The following is a 24,685-nucleotide window of genomic DNA, read 5'->3' as shown; positions in this document are numbered from 1 at the left end:
TGTTATAAAAGATTTTAATGAGAGTGCAAAAGCGCTGAGTGAAGACGGCGAGGAAGTAGTTGAATTTATCACTGATATCGAAGAAGCTCCCAGCGTTGAAGACCTTAACGGGGAAATAAATAACCTAGTAGTGTATGATGATGTGATGCTGGACAAGCAAAAAAATCCTGCAAGAATATTTTCCCGGGGTCGTCATAAAAACACCGATGTCATTTATATTACTCAACGTTACACACAAATACCAAAAGTAATCAGGGATAACTGTAATCTTCTTGCTGTGTTTAATGGAGTTGATGTTCATACGCTGAGAAATATTCATCAAACCTGGTGTAGCGGCGATATGGATATTAATAAGTTTAAGAATTTCTTTAGTCACGCTCAAAGAAACCAGCACGGATTTGTGACAATAAATTTACACGACCCGCGGACACGATACCGTATCGGACTTGATACATTGTATGGTTAACATAAAAATGTTTTTCCTTGGAAACTCATTTCGTAGAGCAGCAGAGGGGGGGGGGGGGGGGGCTGGACCGACCGACCGTGTCAATGATGACCCGCGGGGGAATAGTTTCAGATTTATTGAAGTAAACCAAGAACGTCAGCGCGCGGATGTTATTGCATTTCCCCGGTCGTCGAAGAGTCTCTCCGAGAGAAATTATTCGACGTTCAGGGATATTTTTTTTTTTATTCTGTGGTCGTCATGGAAAGGTTTATCGTCGAAATAAGTAAACCGAAACTGTTTTTGTCTATTCAGTACTATTTTAGTTTCGGTCTGTTCACCCCCTCTGCTGCTCCCCTGATTAGTCAAAAGTTCAACGTTTACATTATAATTCGGCAGAATAAAAGTATTTCTGTCAGAGTGTATTCATTCCTCATATAATATATTATATTTAATTTGTTTTCAGAGTTAAAGAACTAACATACATGAGCGATGGTTAAATTTTCACGCATTTGCCCAAAAGAAAAAGCAGTCAATGGGAGGTAATAACAAAACTAAGGTGGATTCATTCCCTTTGGTGCGATAACTTCCGTTTCGTTTTGGCGCTCAGCCATTTGCAATTTCTACCGTTGCGCAGTGTAAGTAAATCATTAAAACTTACAGTTTTTCTAATACTTTCAGATTCCAAGAAAAGCTCTCATATCGTTGGTGGCGATTTATATAAGTATCAAACAATGAAGCGACAATTTTTCAGCTAAATCACTGAAACGGACACGCTGCATGCGTCGAGGCGATCTTGAATTTTTGATTCAAATCTATGTGGAGCTTGCATGCAAGTCCCTGAAGATTACGGTTCCAGCCGGGATCCGGATGCCTAGTATTAACCAAGAGAGACAGATAGAGATGGGACTAAAGAAAAGCAGAGCAATGCATTATTTGAAATTACGTTCTTTTTGTCTCTGTTTGTCTGGGACACAGGACATGGAAACAACCCAAGACCAGAAAAAACGTGTTTGTCATGGGCGAGGTGCGAATTTTCTCACCTGGTCTTGGTTTAGTCCGAGTTTTCTGCTCTTTCAAATCCTAATTGGACATTTATGTTGGGGTGTATGGACAGAACCATTTGCCTATCGAAAAGTTGGAATTCGCCCTGCAGTGTCGACATATCACAGCCGTTTACTAGACAGCCAAGCAATCTTTAACGACCTTAAACAAAAAGTTACATGGAGTCTATTTTTACAATGTAAAACGTCGACCCTGATATTTGTTTTTGGTCGACCTCTTACTGTTCAAATAATTGCATTTTGTAGCGTTTATTGGTTTATTGTCGACATATAAGTTGCGAGATTTGTCGAGTCATGTGGCTAGCAATGCACATGGCAAGATCCAGGTCGAATTTCATCAACATTAATTTCGTCTCCTTTGTCAGCAGAATAAAGACATAACGAGTGTTATAATTGTAATTTCTGAGAAGATAAATCATCATCCTGTCGAGTTTATTCAGGTTTGGCTTGATGTAATGTCAGTCAGGTTTGCTAGGCCAGTTAATAAGTGGCTACTCTATGCCAACACTGCACAGCATTGTTACTTTCAACTTTTTGGGGCCCCGAGTGGCCGAGTAGTCTAAAGCGCTCTTTGTTACGGATCACTGCCATCTCACCTCTCTCTGCGTGGGTTCGAGTCTTGGATTTGGCTTAGCAGTAGCTTCTCGTGGGTTGGTGGTTCTTTCCAGGGTTTTCCCCGAGTTCTTCCTCCACCATTAATACTGGCCGCCATGTATAGTCTATCATGTGCTGAAAAATGGCGTTAAACCCTACAACAACAACAACTTTAAACTTTTAGATTGGGAAATGGCTTTGGCATTAAACCCCAACATAAAAGTTCAATATAACAAATTGGGTGGGAAAGGTCAGAAGAAAGTCAGATTAATCTAACATTAGCCTCAATTCAGATTTATGAATAACTTTTAAATGGTGTGCAATAAACATTTTCCTTCTGGAATATCACATCTTAGATAGCACCAATGAAATAACCTTTCAACTATTTTCAAAATGTATTTGAAGCAATAATACATGTGACAGAACCAGGACATCAGACCAGTAGTTATAAATTTTGAGCATTAAATTAGCTTCTAACCAATAGCTTTCTTGTCAACATAAAGTTTACATATCTTAATGTTCAAAGTGAAATGGGTACATGTTTTACCAAAATCTCTATTCTGTTCATACTGTAGTAAAACAGCAAGTTTTGAATATGACAGTATTATGGTGGAAAATGTTACAATAATAATTAATATGTTTCATTGGATGAGGAGTTAAATGAAAAGTAGTGTATCACATTGATGATAATAAGATCCCAACAAGAATTTTTGTTGTAGATAAAAATCCATGGACGGTTTTGGTTTTATTCACAAGTTCATGGACTGGTGACCATTAATTGTGTTTATTAAGTTTCACACATAACATGCTTTTGACAGTTCTCTGGCCCAAATTTCCCTTGAATCACTTTTATTTTGTGAAGAATTGAAAATGTCATGTTTGTATCAGCATTAGAATGTGGCATTAACAAAACAGCATAACTCAGCCTGCAGGAAATTTCAAACTTAAATTCTCCTTTGGCTGGGTTTTTAAGGTTGCTGATTGGTCTCCATTTCATCTCGAGGCTAATTTCATCCTGAGAAGAAAGTTTCTTAGTTAGACTTAAGATGTATTCAGATCTCCTGAAACTGATATTGACTTCTCCCTTAGAATATTAGCTGAATCATATCAGAATATAGGTACAAATTTTGCATCTAGTCTGAAAAATTGAACCTATAAAAAGATATGGTAAGCTGTTACAAAATTTATATTCTTCAATATTTATTGCTCTACAGGACCATGAACGTCTCTGGTTCAAAAGGATGCACTCTATGATGAAAAATAAACAAATTTAAACTTTCTAATATCAATAGACTTGTATTTTGTTCAGCATGTATGGCATAACCTTGGTCAGCTAATTGCTTAAGTGCCTTATTCAAAAGTATAATGTGTCTTGTTTTGAACTGACCCATTGATAGCACATAAAAGAAGCAAAGAGCTTATTACTTGGACCAGAAAGTTATTGCTAGTAATCCAAGATACCCTCTTCATCATCAAGACCCCTGTTGTCCAAGCCTTTAGAAAACTAAATGCAGATCAGATGAAAAGGCTTCACTATCTTGTCAACACTGTATGGGGTATTTAAAGCTGATTAAACTTTTTTCTGATTTTTAGTTGGCTTGTTACATTCACTAAAAGAGTGGTGTAAATTTGAGACAAAATTATCAGTCATGGCCATACATCATTCCTCAACTCCAGAGTTTATTTCCAGAAGATACAAAGTCTGATAATAGAGTCCTATTGCAAAGGTAGACAAGGTGCTAATTACCAGAATGATGTCTATTTTTCCACTGGACACTGCCAAAGCAGATGGAGTTTAAGCTGCACAGAGGTTGCCATAGAAAAAACAGGATATAAATTAGATTTTTTAAAGTCAAATCCAGAAGAATTTGTGACTCATTCTGCGCTTGTTGAAAATTTTGATTGATTTTGTTTTCCTTTTGGTGGATTCAGTGCCATTTTTCAGCACATGATAGGCTATACATGGTGGCCAGTATATCTATTGGATGAAGAACCTGGAAAGAAGCACCACCCAACAGGAACCTGCTAGCAAGCTTTCTTACATACCCATTGCTGGCAGAGCCCAAGACTTGAACCCACACAGACAGTTGAGACGTCAGTGATTTTTAAAGGAGGACCATGTCTTAGACCACTTGGTCACGCTGGGCTCCAATTTTGATGGAGTGTATGTAAATTTTAGATCAAAGGACGGCATTTGGCAAATGTTAGAACAATGATGTAAAAGATATTATTGCTATACTATGCTTGGCTCATAAATTAGAACTGGCTGCATTATATGGTACCATTAAGGGCACATTTGGGTTTTACCATTTCTCAACCAAAAGAAGTTCTGAATTGCAAGTGTACATAATTAAAATTGATCTGGCACATTTAGCTCCATCAGACAGGTTCAGTAGCTGACAAGTAAGGAAAGAGCTCTGTGTTTGCTTGAATGCAGTTCTTAAACACCTTGAACATGCTGGCAACCATTCTGAAACAAACCCAAAGGCCATCTCAATGACTTAACATCTGTGACCTTCTTACGAAGGTTGTATTTTATGCTTGTCTATTTGCATATTATAGGTAGCTTGCCCAAGGTTTTCCAGAGTGAAAATCATATTTTTTTGTTTGAATTACCTAAGATGGTAGAGTCGAGTCTAGTGTAATATATTGTTCTCAAGACCACCCTGAAAGTATTGCTGCACAGTGACCCTGTAGCTGAAGGTTTTGGTAAGGTCTCACTTAGTGAAGGGTTTTTGAAGACCTGTCACTTTAGAGATTTGTAAGCAAGTTAATGGAATGTTAAACAGTACTGTCTGATTTATTCCAGATAGATTTTCAAATCTGAAAGAGAAAACAATCAAACAGCTGTCATTGTGGCAAAGAAGATTTAAAGCACTGTTGTATGACTCTGTGGTGGGTGCTTACATTGAAGAGAAGGACAAGCTGATAATCCTGGACAATGACTGGCTTGTATTTAAACTGTATGTCATGTCCCTAAGGGTCAACCCTCTGGTTATTATGTTATTGCTTAGTAATGAGAGGGGGGATGTTTCCTGACCCAAATTGACTGAATACCTCATCATCGTCCCCATCTGCTAATGCATGTGAGTCATTTATTCTGGAAGGCCAGTTGTGTAAAGACTAGGCCGATAAATCGGCAATTCCCTGTGACAATATTGATATTTGGTTTAGGGGCTGATATCGCCTACTCATTCAAAGCTGCAAAAATTTGCAGAAAATTTTGGCTGCACACATCTGTGTACATTTTATACACTTACCAGTATTTTTCATGGCTGTGGAGGTACCGTCTGTTGAAGGGTTCTTTTAGTGACATGTGCATTATGTTTCCAGAGCAAATCCTGTGTTTGGTGACTTGTAAATCAATGTGGAATAGCATAACCATCTGTCCAGTGGCCATTTTTAATCTGGCAGTAGATATGGCTATCACCAGTTACCAGTACATGTTTAAAGTGTATGCAGATTTGATCAGGAAAGATTTGCATGTAGCAAATGGCACATTTTAATGAACATGAGACTCATATATTCATCAGTATCAATGAACTATGTCAACCCTAACTTGAGGACCTCCTTGACTCCTAGAGAATTTTCACAACTGGTTATTCAGCATGTTGAAGCAGAATTGTCACACTCATCTGCTGTGGCATGCCAGATTTTTTATATTAATGTACTTCACACGGGCCACATGTATCACGAATAAGATAAGCATACAAATTTGATACTAACAAGGGACTTGGTGTGCAGGCTGGGCAAATGAACTAGAGGGACCAGAACTAGTTTCTGTCCTGATGAGGACATTCAAAGACATTGTCCACTGGTTGCTTTCTTCAGAGAAAACTTTGCATTGAAAAATATACTCCCAGGTCCTCGGAAGAGTTTGTCTGAGGTAAAGCATGGATATAAACTGACTTTATAAGTAGTTTTCCCATTTGCTGTACCAGATTTTGTTTTTCATTTGATATTGAGAACTTTATTTACAATATGAATAATCAAAGAAGATCAATCATAGAGGGCATGAACATGTGGTTTGAAAATTTTGAATATGTTATAGTTAGTCAAATAGACTGGTATGATTGAATAAGCAATAAAGTAATTATCAGAATTTTCAATTTGCATTAATTTTATTTTTTCCCTTCATTTTTATTATTATTAATGCACTATTGTAAATATTGATTAAGTTGAACTTGGCTGTTGGACCAGTCCTTGGCCAATGTGGACCTGGGCAGTGTAAGGTGCTCCTGGTCCTCCATAAGTGAGTCAAAAGCAACATTTTCAGGGCCTGTCTTTTGAAATTAATACATACTAGAAATATTGAAATATGGGGATATATATATATATATATATATATATTGTTAAGTTTTAGGCTCTTTAAAACTGTAACAACTAAGGAGTGAAGTCAACAAGCTTTGTAAAATTTAACAATATATTTCCCTTGATAAACAAGGTAACAATGAGAAAAAGACCTTACAGTTCTACAAATCAAATCCAGAAATAATCGAAGAATAAAAAAATAAAAAATAGAAGTCCTAAAACAAAAAGTCCTAATGAAACTGAGTTAAAATCATGATGAAATCCAAAGTAGAAGGTGATGTGGTCAGCATCGTACTGATGTCTCAACAGTTATTTGTTGAATCACAGAAAATAATATTTCAATTTGAATTCTATACATTTCTGTAACTGTATTTGTCCAAGTATTAATTTAGAGCACAAGTATTTCCAGGGAAAATAATCTCTTGGAATCCAAATAATTTGAAGAAAAATTAAAAATTCAACTCAAACTGGTGACAACAAAACACCTTTAAATGTCAGTGGTTTAAAGCCCAACTGACTAAATTCTCTATAGAAAACAGTTATACACTAAGGTGCAAAACAGATTCCAGTATGAGGGTCACATGACCACAGTTCAAGAACAACATTAAAGCTTTTTACAAGCCTAACATCACATACTCCCAGTATGGTCTTGACTAAATCTACTGATTTTTACCCTGGGAAAGAATTTTAACAAATATTAAAAAAATAGTTGTTGCTTCAACTCTTACTATTCTGAATCAAGGTCAGGAACTAGGTCAGCATTAGATACAAAGTTTCTATTACTAAGTGTTTACGAAAAAGATTCAGGTCAAACTGAATTTCTGGAAAATGTCATATCCAGTAAATAAAGTTACATTGCAACTTGCATATAATGGATTTTTTTTAAAAAAAAACTGACAAACAAACAATTAAATCAAATATAAATTTAATCAAATATATAACTTTTTGAAACTTTTATCAATTTTAAAATAAGGCAAATTATTTATTTTATTGGTCAGACATTAAAAATGTCACAAGTCTATTTTGGAATTCATCAGGTTCTCTTATTTTTGGTCATAAACCTAAAGTGAATCAGATTGAAGTTCTTCTTGATATAGTCATATCATTATTAAATAATAACCACAGTAGTTGCAGCCGCAAATGCAAGCACTGCTTCTAAATCTATATTTATTCAGAAGTCAAATGCATGGCTTTGGTGTCAATGTGGAAATTTATTAAGTCTCCCTGATGGTCTCAAACTCCTTGATTTACCTGGAAGGAAAAGTGAAATCCAATATTTGGATCTATGGATGGTCTTTGAAGTGAAATTGTCTGAATTTAAGAATGCACATCAAGAACTCATATTTACACCTTTAAAGTAGGTCACAGTTCCCTACTGTTTTTGTCCCTGCTAATTAAACGCCGCCTTCGATGGCTGGGTCACGTCCGACGCATGGAGGATGGAAGGCTGCCAAAGGACATCTTATATGGACAGCTGGCCACTGGCATGAGAAGAGTCGGACGCCCCTCACTCCATTTCAAAGATGTGTGCAAGAGGGACATGAAGGCATGCAACATTTCACCCGATGGCTGGGAAGAGCTGGCTGAGGACCGAGGCACCTGGAGACTGGTGGTAAACAATGGCATATCAGTCGCTGATGCGAGGAGAGGCCAGTTGGTGGCAGAGAAACGTAAGAGAAAGAAGAACGCAACAGCAACCACAGTAATGCAGACTTCCCAGTATGTCTGCACCAACTGCAGTAGGGACTGTCACTCACGTATAGGCCTGCACAGCCACAGCAGACGTTGCCAACAGAGACAGGCAACACCCCAAGGGCGCTATTCGCATGGTATTTCGAGACCGAGTCGCCAATGATGATGATCATGATCAGGCAAAAGTGAGACGAAGAACAGCATTGTGATTTCCTAAGTAATCTGCTCTAGAATGTACTTGGTGCAAGACATAACAATGTTGTACAGGTACAGAAAATATTTGGTGATTTTACTTGTTCTTTTTTTGAATCTAGCCCATAATTGTACTGTTCACACAACTTTGACATTATCATCTACTTTGATCCTGTAAATGGCTCCAAAATCATCACCAGTCAGTCATGACTTGCTCTTTCTGCCGTTTTTTTTAAGCCAGGTATGTAGTCCGGTGGTTATGTGCTCCACCTGTCTATAGGTAATAACCATAACATACATGTCTTGGTTTTTGCAGTGTACTGTAATTTTAAATCAGAAATTTAGATTAAAGTTTTTTAAAAAAGAAATGTTTTTAGTTTCATGTAGAAAAGGTTATGGTTAGTGCATTATCATTCAACATATGATTATTGTGAATTCATCTATGGCTATGTGACCGTTGTAGTGGTTATATATATATATATAAACTAATGTTTTTGAATACATGCAACCATTTCTGACATGCATTTAGTGTATTGATTAGGAGCCCAGTTTTAATGTAATTGTCAGTCACATCTCAAATTTCTTTCAGCATCAGGAGATAGAAACTTCCTAGTCCAGCTAACCCAGATGACTGAATATTGTTGGGCCAGTGAAATTTCATGTAAGTAGCCTAATTTTCAGATAGAAAATAGAAATGTAATTTTCTGTGCATGTGCATTATCTGTTCCTGGCAGGTTGGTTGAAAATGGAATTGTTACTCCCTGAGTATCCCTGTATTATTTGTATGCATGTGATATTTCATAATGTTGTATACTGAACCTAGCGTCTCATAGTAAAACTTATATTAATATGTTTTCAGTGTTTAACAATTGCATAATAATAAGGTTGAGTATGGATCATCAAAATTTATTCCTACTTCAAACCATTAGTTTCTGATTATGGAGTAACTCAGGGACGGTCCTGGCTTTTAAAAAGCTGTCGCCCAAAAAATCGCCAACCTCAATATTTTGTCGCCAATTTTCAAAAAGTGTCGCCAGAACAAGTAGTGTACATTTTTCCAAGTGTTAATTTAGTCTATTAATGTAACAGGCAATGAAAATTACAAAAGATGGGTTAGGTAATACTTTAATTACAACAAGCATTAACAAAATGTTACAAAGTGTTACATGAAGATCTGTCGCGATTTTAGGGCTGCCCACTTGTTGAATGCAGTTTCAAAGTCTAATTTTTCACATCTGTACATGCTGATTCTCATTAAATTCTCGAGAGATGAGATGCAGAGTTTATTTCTGATATCAGTTTTTATGAGGTTCATCTTACTGAATCCACGTTCACAGTCTACAGTGCTGACAGGTGACACCAGTAGTCTCTCAGCAGCCGCAGTTGCGCAAGGGTATGTTGCCCTGGATCTCACTGCCAACTGAATCAAGTCCTTAACACCCCTATACACCTTACCATTCCTGAGAACTTGAACCCTAGCATAAGCCACAAAGCCAGCCAACTCCTGACTAACCTCTGACTGATTACCTAACCCACATGTAGACAAGTAATCTGAAACAATACCTGAAACCTCTGAAAGAATGGAACTGTTAGCCTGTGAACCATACAAATAGGGATCAAACAACTTGGTTAGAGCACTCAAAACTATCGAATCACCCTCCTCCGTGAACCTTGCTTTTAGATTGTCTATAACAATATCTATAAATTTTGCACAAGATGATGCAGCCTCCGACCTTTGCTTAGCACCATCGCTAATTGTATGGCCTTTGTACTCAAAAGTACACAAACCTGATGAATCTAAACTTGGTTCTGCTGGAATCTTAGAAAGAAACCTAGAAATGTTACTACCAGACTCGAACCTCAGACTTTCAAGAAGCTCAACAGTGGAGTGGAGAAGGGGATTAACCTCGGTAAAGTCAATATCAGATCTCTGATAAGCTTGACACAGAACTGCCAAAGGCCTCAGAATGTCAGCCATATAGTGTGCTGTATAAACAAATTTGAAACAAGCAATAGGCTTATACAGTGCAAGAGCCTTTGCAGACTTGTCTTCCAAGAAGACACTAACTAGAGCTTGAAAATTATCAACAACTGCCTGTACACTACCTTCAAAACTCAGCCACCTTGTGTGGAATACCTGATGCAAGCGAGTGTGAGAAGACTCCAACACTGACTGAATTGCCTCAAGCCTACACATATTACGGGGGAAATATGCAAAATACTTGTACATATTATTCAGTATATCTTGAAACTTGACCATGTATCTAACCTCGTCAGCTGCAGCACCTGTACCCAGAGCTAACCTATGTGCAATGCAGTGAGTTGCAAGCAAACCTTTAGTAACCTCCTTCAACCTGGTAACAACACCACTCTTGCAACCCAACATGACTGCAGCACCATCCGTTGATACACCAATCAGATTGTCCAGACTAAAACCAAATGACTTAATTAAACCTAACAACTCTGAATATATAGATTCTGCGTTTGCGGTTTGAAGCTGACGAATACCTAGAAATTGTGTCACTGGTTCAACACTGCCAACCAAACTAGTTAAGTACTTAACATAAACAATCAAATTCTGATGTACTGAAACATCTGTGTTCTCATCAAGCATGACACTGTAAACACGAGATTCCTTGACCTCGGTAACCATCTCATCAACTATTACATCGGCCAACGACTGCTGAAACTCACTTGTGCTTTTGTGACTGTCGTACGATGTGTGCTTATCTACTTTGAGGTCTGAGAGTTGGGTGATGCCCTGAAATAGAAATAATCATTAATTTTGTATGCCATAAGTATTTCATTTATAATTATACATGTTCTGATATATATATATATATATATATATATATATATATATATATGATTAGCAAAAAATTGGCATTTATACAACAATCACGGTGTACTACAGTAATATCACATTGAATATATTAAGGTTGTACACATGTTTTTCCCTTTGTTACTGTCATTTAAATCCATAGAATATTACTGTGAACAAGCTATAATATAATATTCTCAATACCTGTGTGATACACAACTGGTGCAGCTTTGGGACAGTTGTATTAGCCAGGTTGTAGTAAGCCGCAAAAAAAGTGTTCCGCATAGCACTAATAATAGCATTTTTGCTCTTACTTATGGCAGTGATCTTCGCTGCTTCCATGGTATTGGCATCTTCCATGGTATTGGCATCCCGCATCACCGTTTGTGCACATGTATGATTGTTGTTACCTGAAAAAAAAAATGCATTATCAACTTTAGTTGACATTTTAATAATAATAAAACCCTATGATCTTACATTGCAATGTAAGATAAGTGACGTATAATGCGACTGTCGATTGCATGCATTCCGTAATTAAATGCCCCCCCGCCCATGGCTAGCTTCACATAGCTTATAGTGAATTGCTTCCTAAATCCCAAGAATGATCACTGAATGCTGTATAATTCTCGACAAGCAAAATAGGATCTCCATTCCCACGAATGAAACTTACACGCATCAACACCTGGCAATATTGGACCGTATATATAAGCATAAATTCACACCCAAGTTAGGGATTCTTTCACTCCTGTATTTTGAGAAATAAATAATTATTTTTAATTACGCAAAACTTGTTTTTTTGCTATTTCTTGTTGCGGAGTTTAAGTCTGCAGCCGTAACACGGGATTGATGGCAAAAGGAAAAGATCAATGAGTAAAATGCACAAATATTACTTACCCTGCCTGGATTCATGTTTGGTGACACACTCCTTCTTCAAAATATCACAGCCAGTTGTAAATGAATTGATGAACTTTGCCTTGATACATACATCACAGAACATCTGTTTTAACTTTTTATCATATCTCAGCCACTGACGCCCAAGTTTCCAACTGTCTAGAAATTTTCGGGAATTTTTGCCCCGTTCATCGTAATGTGGTGTTGCACTTGAAGCACTACATGTAGATGATGTTGGACTGCAAGGTTTATCATCGGGTTCAGTGACTGTATTGTCTGATGAATTTGCACTAAATCCAAACGCTGTTAATTTTTGTAACTTAGGATGAGATGATGAACACGCAATGTCTAACTTCCGTTTGCTCATGTTAATGTTGCACTGGCGACAGATATAATTATGATTGAGATTTTTTCCATTTGCTTTGTATTTATACACAGTAGTCGGTACTTCAAAGGTTATCAGTTTTCTATGAAGGTTCAGCAAAACTATTGTATTGGTATATGTAAAAAAAGCAACAGAAGGATTAGCCATTCAATTAATTGTATCTGTTCTAGTCGCGTCTTCAGAAGTCGGTCAGTTGTAGGTGTAGTTCGGTAGTATGATTGACTGTATCACAGCATACGGTACTCAGCCCAGATGTCTGCATAAGCCGATTATGATGTAACAATGCACTGTAAAGATGGGGTTGTCGATATGAACAAAGGATTGTTTGTGTAACAGATTGATTCCAATGCATTGCTTAGTCAAGTTTGTGGCTTCCTTTCGTTCTCCCTTTTAATTTATCCAGTCCAAATCCATGATTGTATGTACAAATTAAATAACCAAAAAGTCTGTCGCCAAAAAAATCGCCAGATGGGATATTTTTGTCGCCAATAAGGAAAAAAAATCACAATTTGCGACATTGGCGAAGCCCAGGACGATCCCTGGTAACTGATTGAACCCTTTACCTCATGGAAGTGTCTTTTGATGCCTGCTGTAAACATCAGCCATTTTGAGCTGGTTTTCGTAGCACCACCTTCGGGGAAAACCCCCCCATTAGATACTACCTTCATTTCTGCGAATGACAATTACGTCGGATTATGTGGTCACTATTTATGCACTGGTCGATATCTGCTATTTAAAGTAACTAGGTCGTAATCTCCACTCTCCAAAATGGCAGTCGCGGATTTCATTCAGTACGTACGAAGTTTTCACGATTAGAATCACAGCCATGAAAGATTCAATAACTTAGGTAAAGGCTCTGATATTTATGTAGGCAGCAATTAGTTTTTTTGATTATCAAATTCAGATGACTTAGTGATGTGGATGCAGACGAAAAACATGTAAATTTCGAGTATGGGAAATGGCAGCTATGGTTGGCCACATGGCCTCACTGACATGACAGTGAACGAGTTCTCTTTCGATTTTAAAGCACATAAAAAATTCTTCTGTGAAAAATAATTACACAGCTATAACAATCGGACTTTACTCTTAAATTTTTCCACATATAATAAATGTGTACCAAAAAAGTAAATTGGTTAAAACTGTTGTTAAACGTAACATACACTGCATTGCTTAACAGTTCACAGGCAGGGCTATGCGTATGCTGTTGACTAGGTAACAGGTGTTCTATTTATAGCCCGCTGCACTTTGTCACTATGCTCTGTGAGGTAAAGGGTTAATAACATCACAGGTATATCATATAATAAACATCATCTTACATATACATTTATATTTGTGTTATTTAAAATGTATAAAAAATGGAATGATACTATATTTACTTTTCACAATTCTCAGCGCATTGAAGTGAATTTTATAATTTCAGAATTAGCACTCAAATAATATCTTATATTTAAAACTTTATGAAAATAATTTATTTATACTTATTCTGACCAGTGGTCCACAAACTAAAATGGAGACGGCTGTTACAGTGTCCAAGGAGGATGCGGTAGAGATATTGAATCAGGCTGCCCAGCTAGTGGAGGTCAAGGGCACGGATGAAACGATGCAGGTCATCATGCTTGCATTTGATGAGCCCCCAGGTATGGGGCCCCAACAGGTTCCTTAAGCCATTTTGAGGTCCGGTATATGCAGTATTGACAGTCCTAAGAAGAGTATTTTCTCAAATTAGTCAAGAAAATTACCAATAGATCAGGACTAGGAGAAGACAATGTTATGACATGCTTGTAAACATTCAGGGATCAAAGTCCAGAGCTTTTTAAAAACATTTTAGTCTTTAGAGTTCCATTTTTTGCTCTATAACATGTTTATTAAAACAGTTGGAGTCCCAGGCAAATTCTGACTGTTAGGGGATCCAGTCATGGATGCATGAAACAAAGTATTACATTTTTATATGCCTCCCATTAAGCATTGTTTATCATGTTGGGATTTTGTCCAGCCATCCCTCTGTCTGTTGCCCTTATCATTTCTGCACAGTAACTCAGATTGTGCACCAGCTACAGTTACTAAACTTTTTGGATGTTCTTGGGGTGAGGAAAAGAACATTGTCAGTTTTGGTACCAAAATCCCAAAGGTAAAATTGGTGAGTAAAAGTAGAAAAAAAATTTCGGGATAACAGCTCGAGTTCTCCCCATGTGCAGTTTACAAACTTTATGGATAGCTTGCACTTGGAGGAAGGAAAAACTCTATAAGGTTTGGGTTCAAAATGTCAAAAGTCAAGGTCTCAGTGACTGAAACAAGAAAATTGGTTTTCACACAATAACATTAGTTCTGCATTACATACCTGTATCAAACTTCTGTGGATGACTTGCACTTGGAGTACAGAATAATTCTATTGAATTTTTGTCAAAACATCAAAGGTCAGGGTCATTGTGACTGAAAGAAGAAAAATGAGTTGTGCAGAAAATGTTTAGACTGTATAGAGGACTGTTATACTTTGCAAAGGTGTATCATATTCCTTTCATGCTAAATATATTTTGTGCTACTGATGGAAACATTTGTTGGCTATCGAGAACTGGGCTTCGCATAGTCATATAGGTTTCTTGGGTATATTAAAATTCCCAAGATTCATGGATATGGTTTGTCTTATCCACACATGTAAGCATGTCATAGGGATTCTAGGTCTAAAATTGACAATGCAGATTGACCAAGGTCTCCTTGTTGCAAGGTGACAATTGTGATCAAAGGTGGTTGCCTTTACATATTACTGATATCACACCTCTGTCCATGTGGGTTTGAGTCTGTAGCTCGACCAATATGCGTACGTGAGAAAGCTTGTCATTAGGTTCCCATGAGTCAGTGGTTCTTCTGGGGTTTTCCCCGGGTTCTTACTTCACCAGATATAATGACCACCATGTGCTGAAAAATTGTGTTAAGGCCACAATAATAAAGTAACAGCTTGGTTAAAATATATTGGTACACTACATAGAATTCCAGAGTTGTTGAGTGCATAGCTAAAAAAAAAAGTAATGGTGAAATTGCTACTTAGCAAACAGTAAGCTTTTAAAAGGACTTCGATTTTATGCCATTTTGTCCAGAAAAAACATTGGCTTCACCCATCACTTGTCAGGATGAGTAGATTTTACAAAACCTGGACTATAAATAAAATTTGTGATCTGTGGGAGAGTCTAATCTATGCTGGGGGGGGGCAGAACATGACACTATATTCTTCTCAATAGAAATAAATGCAGAAGGAGAAATTAAAAGAAAAGAAAGCAAGGAGTTGATCAAAAACTAATTTAGAATATGCTGGGGACCTGGAAGCATTTCAAGAATATTAAATATAATTATTTTGAATATTAGAGTTAGTCTTAAATATCTATCCCACAGTAAAATTGTGTATTTTTTTCCTTTTTTTCTTCCATCAGATGCAGATGAAACAGCCATTTCCCACCCCATAAATTGTGTGACCAATGCGGCAAATATTCAGCCCCTGCCAAATGCTGTTGGCAGGATTGACCATTACACTGGCCCCACAATTGATAGGGCCATTCAGACTGAGACGGTCTTCAGTGTAAAGGATATGTCAGTCATCAATGATATTGTCAACAATCAGTATAGTAAACCAAATGCAGATAATAGTTCTCCAGGTTCAAATGGAACATTTTCATGTAGTCTTTGTGCTAAAGTTTATCGCAACAAATCTACTTGGCAAAATCACCTGCGCACGCACAGTGGGCAAGAGATTTCTATCTGTGGCGTGTGTGGCAGATTTTTCAGCGACAGGGTCCTTTTAAAATCGCATTTGGATAACCATCGAGAAGAGACGCAAAGATTAATTATATCACCATTAAACGAAGAAGACCAAACTGTAAGTAAGATCCAGAAGCAACCAGAGGAAGTTGCACCAGTTACTTCATCATTTGTGAATCCACCTCCAGTTAGTGAAGAGTTAGAGATTCCCCCAATTGAAGAACCTACTGACAGTACTACATACATATATGCCTGTAACATTTGTGGTGTACAGTACAACACTAAGAAGGAATGTGAGAAACATTTGAAGATTCACGGAGGGAGTGTTGAAAATGAAAATGATGATCATGATCATGATGAAGAAGAAGATGAAGAGCAAGAAGGTACAAAGGAATTGCCAAAACAGACAAGTCTGGATATAGAGAATGAAAGAAAATCACCAAGGAGAAATCAGCAGCTCAACTCTCTTGTGGCAAAATCTGCCTCAAATTCATCAGCAGTATCATCAACATCATTTATTTATGCCTGCAATGTTTGTGGTAAGCAGTACACCAACAAGAGCAACTGTAAGAGACACATGCGGATTCATACGGGGGAAGAAAAGACATTTGAGTGTACACACTGTCACAAAAAGTTTGCCATGAAGTATGAGCTACGCATGCACTCCAGGATACATACTGGTGAAAAGCCATTCGAGTGTGCTGTATGTGGGAAGACATTTGTAGAACGAGGAAACTGGAAACGGCACACAAAAATTCATCTACGTGAGCAAGAAGATGCACCCTACAGATGTGGACTTTGCTCAAAAGGCTTTTTCTATGCAGAGAAACTGCAAGTGCATCTTCAGATTCACTCAGGTCAAAGGCCATATGTATGTACTGTTTGTGGAAAGAAGTCTAAAAAGATTGGGGACATGTACCGACATCTTCGAATCCATACTGGGGAGAAACCATATGAATGTCAAGTTTGTGGGAAAGGATTTGCTCAAAATGGAAACTTGAAGGACCATATGAAAAAACACACAGGTGAGAAAATGTTTAAGTGTCCTCAGTGTGAACAGCGATTCTCGCGTAAAGTTCTCCTTCGTCAGCATATGGTCACGCATCATAAAGTGGAGACAGATGGTGCGGCAAGGGCATCATTAAAAGATCCTGACCTTGAGGCAGCCCTGAAGGACATTGGTCTTGGGCCTGAGGGGAGTTTGACAGTTATTGATGGAGATGACAAATTCACTATTACAGTTATTGCAGCCAATGGTGAGGAACAGCATATGGATGTAGACAGCTGAGGGATCAGGAAAAAACATTTCAGATAACAGTCATATCAGCATCTGTTAAGAGTTAGAATTCTGATTTTTACAATGCATATACAGTCATTCGATTTCCTCTCAGTATCATATGACCATGTGCATTGTCAGTAATTACTAGCTCAAAATAGTTGCTCAGTGTACATATTTGTTTCATAAAATTCTTTACACATCTAAGCTTGAAAATTATGTTTTAAAATGAGGGCTAATTTAAAGTTTTCTACAGAGTTCCCATGGCTTCAAGAGCTGAAAATTCCAAGAATTCAAGCACTATCGATGACAAATGTGTTTTTTTTTCAAGGATAAAATTCATAGTTCAAGAGGTGGTTAGTAGTTTCATTTATTGTATATTCTAATAAATCGAAATACATTTCACTGAGTAATAAATAAGCAGTTTCTTTAAAATAATGATTAAAATAACTGATTCCAATGTCTTGTGAATAATATGAGCCTAATGCAAGTAATTTCTTATGTATAACCCCAAAAGTATCATCAAGCAAATAGTTTTATCAAATGTAATTGCTTTGATTGCCAAACATAGTGAGTTGTAATAACTGTAATTGCCAAACATAGTGAGTTGTAATAACTGTGATTGCCAAACATAGTTGTAATAACTGTGATTGCCAAACATAGTGAGTTGTAATCACTGTGATTGCCAACCACAGTGAGATGTAATTGCTGTGATTACCAAACATAGTGAAGAAATTGTTTGTGATGAGTCTGATAACCAAACATTCCACTACTACAGTCTGATCAGTTGCCATGAAATATTTCATTGTAGTTGGAGGTGACAATCGAGAAGGCAAAATCCATGATATATACTCCCTTATATCAAGCCAGTGGTCATTAAAAACACACATTCTATGTATTTTGAAGGCCAATTAATAAAATATGCCTCAAATCAAACCCCTCTTTATTGAGTTGAACAATGTTGAATGTATTTAGTTGCAAAATATTTAGATAGTAATGTAACATCATCAGAGCTCTTGATTTACATTATTGAACTAATGACAAAGCTAAAAAAAGTTTAAAAAAATTGATGTTATCTATTTCAAGAAGCAGAGATATTTACAGGAAGTTAAAAAAAGAATGTTTCAGAACATGTATCCATGGAGTAATCTTTTATATGGAAGAACACAATGCAGTTAGAGGTAACCTGGTCAAGAAATCATTGTGTGCCTATTTTTAGTTCATCCTCAATAGTAATCAGGATTTTTCAGACCAAATAATTCGCACCATGAATGACAGCACATCATATCTGTTGTGTCATTGACTTTCTGTTATAAGAAACTATGGGGTTTTTGGCAAAAATATTCATTTTCAAGGCTTTAAAAAACACATCTGTAATCAAGTATTTTTAAGGCTTGCAATGACTTGTTCAAAACTCTGTTTCCAGAAATTTTGAATTTTGAAGAGTTTCTTTCATTGGGGCATTATCAGAGTGATGTTACAAAAAGAAGGCCAGCAGTTTAAAGGATGCACATGAAGTCATGGGACTTGTTAATGAAATATTTGAAGTCGGTCAAGTGCCTTGACACTTTCTATTCTCATCAGACATGACACATTATTTCATCCAAAGATTTTTGTAAAGCTTTGGGTTTGCTTAAGCTTGGTTATGCATGACACTTTTTGTAAATTGTTCCAGGAAACCATGTGTGCATGGACAGAGTAAATCATTATTTTGATTTCTTGTGTTTTGAAGAATTTTTTTCCCAAGTTTTAGCATTTCCATGATTAATTAGTGGTTAGTATCTATTAATTATTAGATTGCAGCATATGGTACAAGGATCCGGAGGCTGATGTTACAACTTGTGTTTTGAAACTATCAGCTTTCTCAATACATTTGTCCCATAGTTAAACACTGCTCCTCATATAATGCAGACAAGTCTGTGGATCCCATTTATCAGGTTTAATTCATTGTATAATTGTTTGCAAGTTCAACTGCAATAAAAATAGACCCTGATCTATAATCACATAATTTACTGGCAGTTCACAGTCAGTGTTGTTTTTTTCTACTGATTATTCCTATCAAGCTGCACAGACCTAGATTTGCTGACACAATGCAACAGCAAACTGGTTCTTTGTAGTTTGCAGTTGTATTAGACTTGTGAGGAGTATATAAGGTGATTGTTATTTCTACCCATTTTTTAATTTGATTTTTAGCTCCTGTGAAAACCAGTTATATTGTGGTTTAACATTACCAAACACATTTTATGTTTGTCACAAACTGTGAATTCATATTTTTCTTTGTTCCCATCCCCATTTTTGTGGTTTTACGAAAATGGCATTTACATTTAATCTCGACAGAAGGATTATTCATAAACTGGGTCTTTGAATTTTTGGTTTGCAGCTATTATCAGGAATTATCTTACTAATTGTAGAAAGAAATTAGTTGCAAAATCTAGCCTATGAAAGAATATAATTACCTTTTTTAGTAAATGTGTGCACAGTGGAACAATCTTGATGATATTGTTAGACATGCATTTTACATTTTAGAATTTAAATAAGATCTGAAGTTAAATACTAAAATCATGTTGATCAGAGTGTCCGACCCAGATGCGGGAGGTCGTGGGTTTGAACCCCAGCCGAGTCATACCAAAGACTTATAAAAATAGTACCAACAGCTGCCTTGCTAGGTGCTCAGCATTAAGAAGTTTGTGTTAGAACTGGTCAACCTGGTGTCAGGATAATGTTACTGGGTAGAACATCATGCTACATGTTGCCCCAGTGCTAGACGTCACTTTAATCTGCCACACTGCAGATTTGGTAGCCATATGACTGAAAAATTGTTAAAGCCATGTTAAAAATCTACATAAAAAACACATTCAGCAACTCTGTCTTGGATTTGTGGTGGTATGAGAAGTGGTTAAGCATTTTCGTTGTTTTAATTATTTAACTTGTGTTCCAGTTATTGATCAAAAACATCTTTCGTATAGCATAAATAGTCGTCTAGCTAAGACAAAATGCAGTATTCTCGTATGTTAATAACTGTACAGAGACGTAAAATTAATCTGAACAATTAGCTTGTGTGCAAATTATCTCTTTTATCTCATGTAATTAGCTTACCGTTTTTATACATCTGCCTTTTCTTCATCAACATTTCCTTTTCCATGTGATGACCTCAGTTATACAGAATCTACTGTTACCAAACTTTATAGGCAAGTTCTTCTTGCCTGTAAGTTTTGGGGTCAAATGGTCAAGGTCACTGGCTGAAAGAGGGCAAAATGGTTTCTGCACAGAAGTTTTAGTTCTTAACAAATTGTCTTCACTAGAGCTTGTGTATGACTGGCATGTTGGGTAATAAAGTGATTGATTTTGGGGTAAATTTGTATTGCTGCAGTACATGACACAATTTCAATGTCAGCAAGACTGCCGTTTTTATGGATTGTCATGACACTTGGTAAAATATTATGGTCAAAGCCTGAAGATGTAGATATTGACAAGTCACTCTGCGTTAACAATTTTTATTATTGTCCATTCTATCTTTTAATGTTTAAGATACAATCTCATGGATGCCATGTGCCAACAGTTACTTGTTACCATCTATGAGGCCATATTTCTGGCTTAATTTCAATCTCTGGAAGTCACATTTCTGATCCAATGTTTGATCAAACTTGAAATTTTGGAATATAATCAAGACCTTGAGTTGGTTTGATATTGAGATTGACATGTATTAATGATATTAATGGTGTAATCTTGCATCTCATTGACTGAGTTTGTTATCAGCCTAGAAGCCATATTTCTGATCTAGGTCAGGGACAGTTTTGATAATCAGCAAAATCCACAGATATTAGTGACGTGATATTGCATCTGAGTGGCTGAGTTTATGACGAGAAGCGACAATTCTGCTCTAATTTTGATCAAACTTGGAAAAGAGGCATGTTTGATAATGAATGGGATCCATGCATATTAAAAAAGTGATCTTGCACAAGGTTGACAGAGCTTGTTACCACAGGAAGGCACAATTCTGATACAATTTTGGCGAAACTTCAAATGTAGTCTCATATGATGAAGATTTTGGATGAGTTTGGTAGCAAGTTAGATCAATGCATAATAAAGAGGTGAACCAGCATGTGATTGGCTTAGCTTGTTACCACTTTAAAAAACGTGATTTTTCTGGTCTGATGATTTTGATCAAACTTGGTAAATAGGCTTAAATCATTTAGATCTTGGATAAGTACAATTATGAGCAAGATCCGTGCATATTGATTCTGCATGTGATTGGTGGAGTTTTTCGACACTATAGTGACTCTCTTTCTGGTCATATTTTTTAGAAACTTAATAAATAGGCTTTTATTATCAATATATAATCTGTATTATTATTATTATCAAGATCTATGCTTATTAATAAGGTCATTTTACGCATGATTGACTGAGATAGATACCACTTGAAACTATTACTGACTCTGCTACTGTACTTGCTAAATAGGCTAATATTGTTAAGTTGTTGGACGAGTTTTATTTACGGGCATGTTCTATGCATATTTATGACCTGATTGTGCATCTAATTGGTTTAAGTAATTCTACGACTCAAGACTTTAATTTTGATAGGATTTTGTTCAAATTTGGTAAATAGGCCTGTTATCAGGATTTTACTGAAGTACCTTGCACCAGATTGACCAAGGTGCCAACATTCTAACAACAGTATTTCTAAGCAGATTTCTAAACCTTTTACAAAGTCTTAGATTATCTAGGTTTTTGGATGAGTGTGATTATGAGCAATATTTATGCATATTAATGAGATAATTTTGTGTCAGATTGGTTAAGCTTGTTATGACTCAGGAGACTGGATTATGTGCATATTAATGAGATATCTTACATATGATTGGTTTTGCTTGATAATGTTTTAGATCCAGAGGCCCTATTCCACATTTAGTAGTTATAAAACTTCAAACATGGGTTCATGTCATCAAGTCTGAAGATTTTGGATGACTTTGATTATGAGCAAGAGGACTTAATATTAATAATGCCATTATCTTTCAGAATAATTTTTATTCAGGATAAAGCAAAATAGGTAAAATTAGCATAAGTTGCTTTGGTACAAAAAGCATTGGGGATGTTATCTTACTCATTCTGTGTCCATCTCTCTGTCAGTGTCAATCTCTGTTAATAGCTGCTTCTAAACTGCTGGATGGAAATTGACTAAGCTTGGTACACTGGTTGCTCATGTGGATCCCATTTGTGGGAGGGTTGTGATTACTGGGTACATCCCTTTGGGTCCCTTTGTTGTGGTTACAGGTAAAATATACAAAAATTATAGTTACAGTGATATTTAAAACTATTTTTCTTGCCAAACTTTGTAGGTGCATTTTAGTGGTATCTAAAAGAGGCTGTTACAGGCACCTGTATATGGAGTCTGTGGGATGGAATCAAAGGTTGAATGAACAAATATTTAAGTTACTGTGATATTTTAAAACTCTAAGTCATTTTCTAGTTTTCAAGAGGGGAGGGATTTAAGAATTGGAATATGGAGTCATAAGTGTGGGAATTTGTGATTTTTGTCCTTGGCAAGCAGTACCCTCCAAGATAAATATCCATGGTGAGCACTACCCTCTAAGATGAATATAAAGTTAATTTTATAACTGTACCTGCAATAAGGTCAGATAAAGTCAAATGCAAAAATTTACTGTTGATGCTAAGTGAAAATCAAATGTCAGTAACGTTGGAAAAGTGATACCTATGTAACTATTTGTCAACCACTTTTGAGTATTTTTTATTCAATATATTTACTGTCATTCATCCTGAATACTTTTATTGAGGTTCACTGACATGCACCATTTACATTACCAGCTGATTGATAAACTTCATACATCACCCTCACCATCTCATCATTTTGCTTTTAATTGATTGGTTTTATTCTCACTGGTCAAGGTTCATTACATCTGTATGTTTGTATTGTTGCAGGATGTGTCTGCCATACTTAGTGTGTTGGGCATTGTAGGTTAGTCTTAAATCCAAGTTCATGAGCTGGACTAAGAGTTTCTCATTCCTAAACATGCTGGCTTTGATCAAAATGGTGTGTGTGTGATTTGTGTTGTTTTTTTTTACATAGCTTAAAAAAAAAAATCAGTCATATCGCTATGATGTCTACAGCATGGCAGTTTATAGTCATGGCAAACACTGGGGCATCATGCTGCAGTCATGTAGCATCATGTCCCACCTAGTCACATCCTGACTACAGGCTTACCAGTCCTAACACTAAACCCTCAATGCTGAGTGCCTAGCGAGGCAGATGTAAATACCATTTTTGTAAGTCTTTGGTATGACTCGACGGGTTTGAACCTGCAACCTCCTGCATCCAAGGCAAACACTCCAACCACTAAGCCACAGGAGTGGCCTTGTACAGAAATAATCAAAATAAACAACATTAGTCTTCTGTGAGAAAAATAGCTGGTATATTGTTATTAATGTTTACATTATAATCAGCCTTTTTTAACAGGACTTTTGTTCTAGCAATAATTGTACCCTCATTACTTCATGTTAGTCTGTTAAACCGGAAAACCCATAAAACTGATACTGTAACGGTACCTGAAAACGTAAACTCCAAATATCTGGAAAAATATAAACCTCAAGATTGGCAATGGGGAAATGGGCAAATTTCAGGTATAATTCTATATCCTGATGTCCGGCTTACTGATAAAGTTGTCTGGCAAAACAAGAGCTGTGACAGAGACAGCAAAGTTTGCCTGATATTGATTGTTATTGCTGTTCTTTGCTTTCAGTGGGGATGATGCAAAAACCTATGTCCATTTGCGCATGTATATGTACATGTAGCTATCAATAAATGAGCATTTAAAGTCACAGGCCTACACTTAGGGCTCTAAGAGGAAAAGCAAACCTTTGTTGTCGAGTTTAGCACCACTTTTCAGCACAAGATAGGCTGGCTATACATGGCAGCCAGCATAGCTGGTGGAGGAAGAACCCGGGACAACCCCAGTAAGAACCACTGACCCATGGGAAGCAACTGTCAAGCTTACATACCCACACTGGACAAGCCCAAGACTCAAACCCATGCAGACAGAGTTGAAATGGCAGTGACCAGTAAAGGCAAGCACAGACTTTATTTAGACCACTTGTCCACCTGGGGCCCCAGTAAAAGCAAATCTTTAACACTGAGATTAAGCAAAAAACAAAAAAGTTAAACGATTTATGCATTAAAAGTGGATCACTGTTACCTTTTTCCTTTCCTCTGGACAAGTTCTCAACCATGCATAAAACATCAAATTCTCATTTTTTAAAA

General features: G+C 36.7%; 1 protein-coding gene across 2 annotated transcripts; it reads left to right on the top strand.

Annotated features, from left to right (window-relative positions):
• Nucleotides 1–989: 989 nt before the first annotated feature.
• On the top strand, nucleotides 990–19,130 carry LOC149780491 (uncharacterized). Of its 2 annotated transcripts, none has more exons than XM_089937453.1 (4): nucleotides 990–1,080; nucleotides 8,885–8,956; nucleotides 13,884–14,029; nucleotides 15,815–19,130. In XM_089937453.1, exons 3-4 carry the CDS (start codon nucleotides 13,900–13,902, stop codon nucleotides 17,425–17,427), a joined length of 1,743 nt encoding a protein of 580 aa, XP_089793579.1. In that variant the 5' UTR covers nucleotides 990–1,080; nucleotides 8,885–8,956; nucleotides 13,884–13,899; the 3' UTR covers nucleotides 17,428–19,130. The 2 variants fall into 2 exon arrangements, with proteins under 2 accessions (XP_089793579.1, XP_089793580.1); XM_089937454.1 differs by lacking the exon at nucleotides 990–1,080 and adding an exon at nucleotides 1,288–1,469.
• The last annotated feature ends 5,555 nt before the right edge of the window (nucleotides 19,131–24,685 follow it).

The sequence above is a fragment of the Sinohyriopsis cumingii genome, chromosome 16, assembly GCF_028554795.1.
Source record: "Sinohyriopsis cumingii isolate HCF-2022 chromosome 16, ASM2855479v2, whole genome shotgun sequence".
NCBI classification, from domain to species: domain Eukaryota; kingdom Metazoa; phylum Mollusca; class Bivalvia; order Unionida; family Unionidae; genus Sinohyriopsis; species Sinohyriopsis cumingii.
The sequence above is the reverse complement of the archived record's forward strand: the minus strand, read 5'-3'. Positions and strand labels throughout refer to the sequence as shown.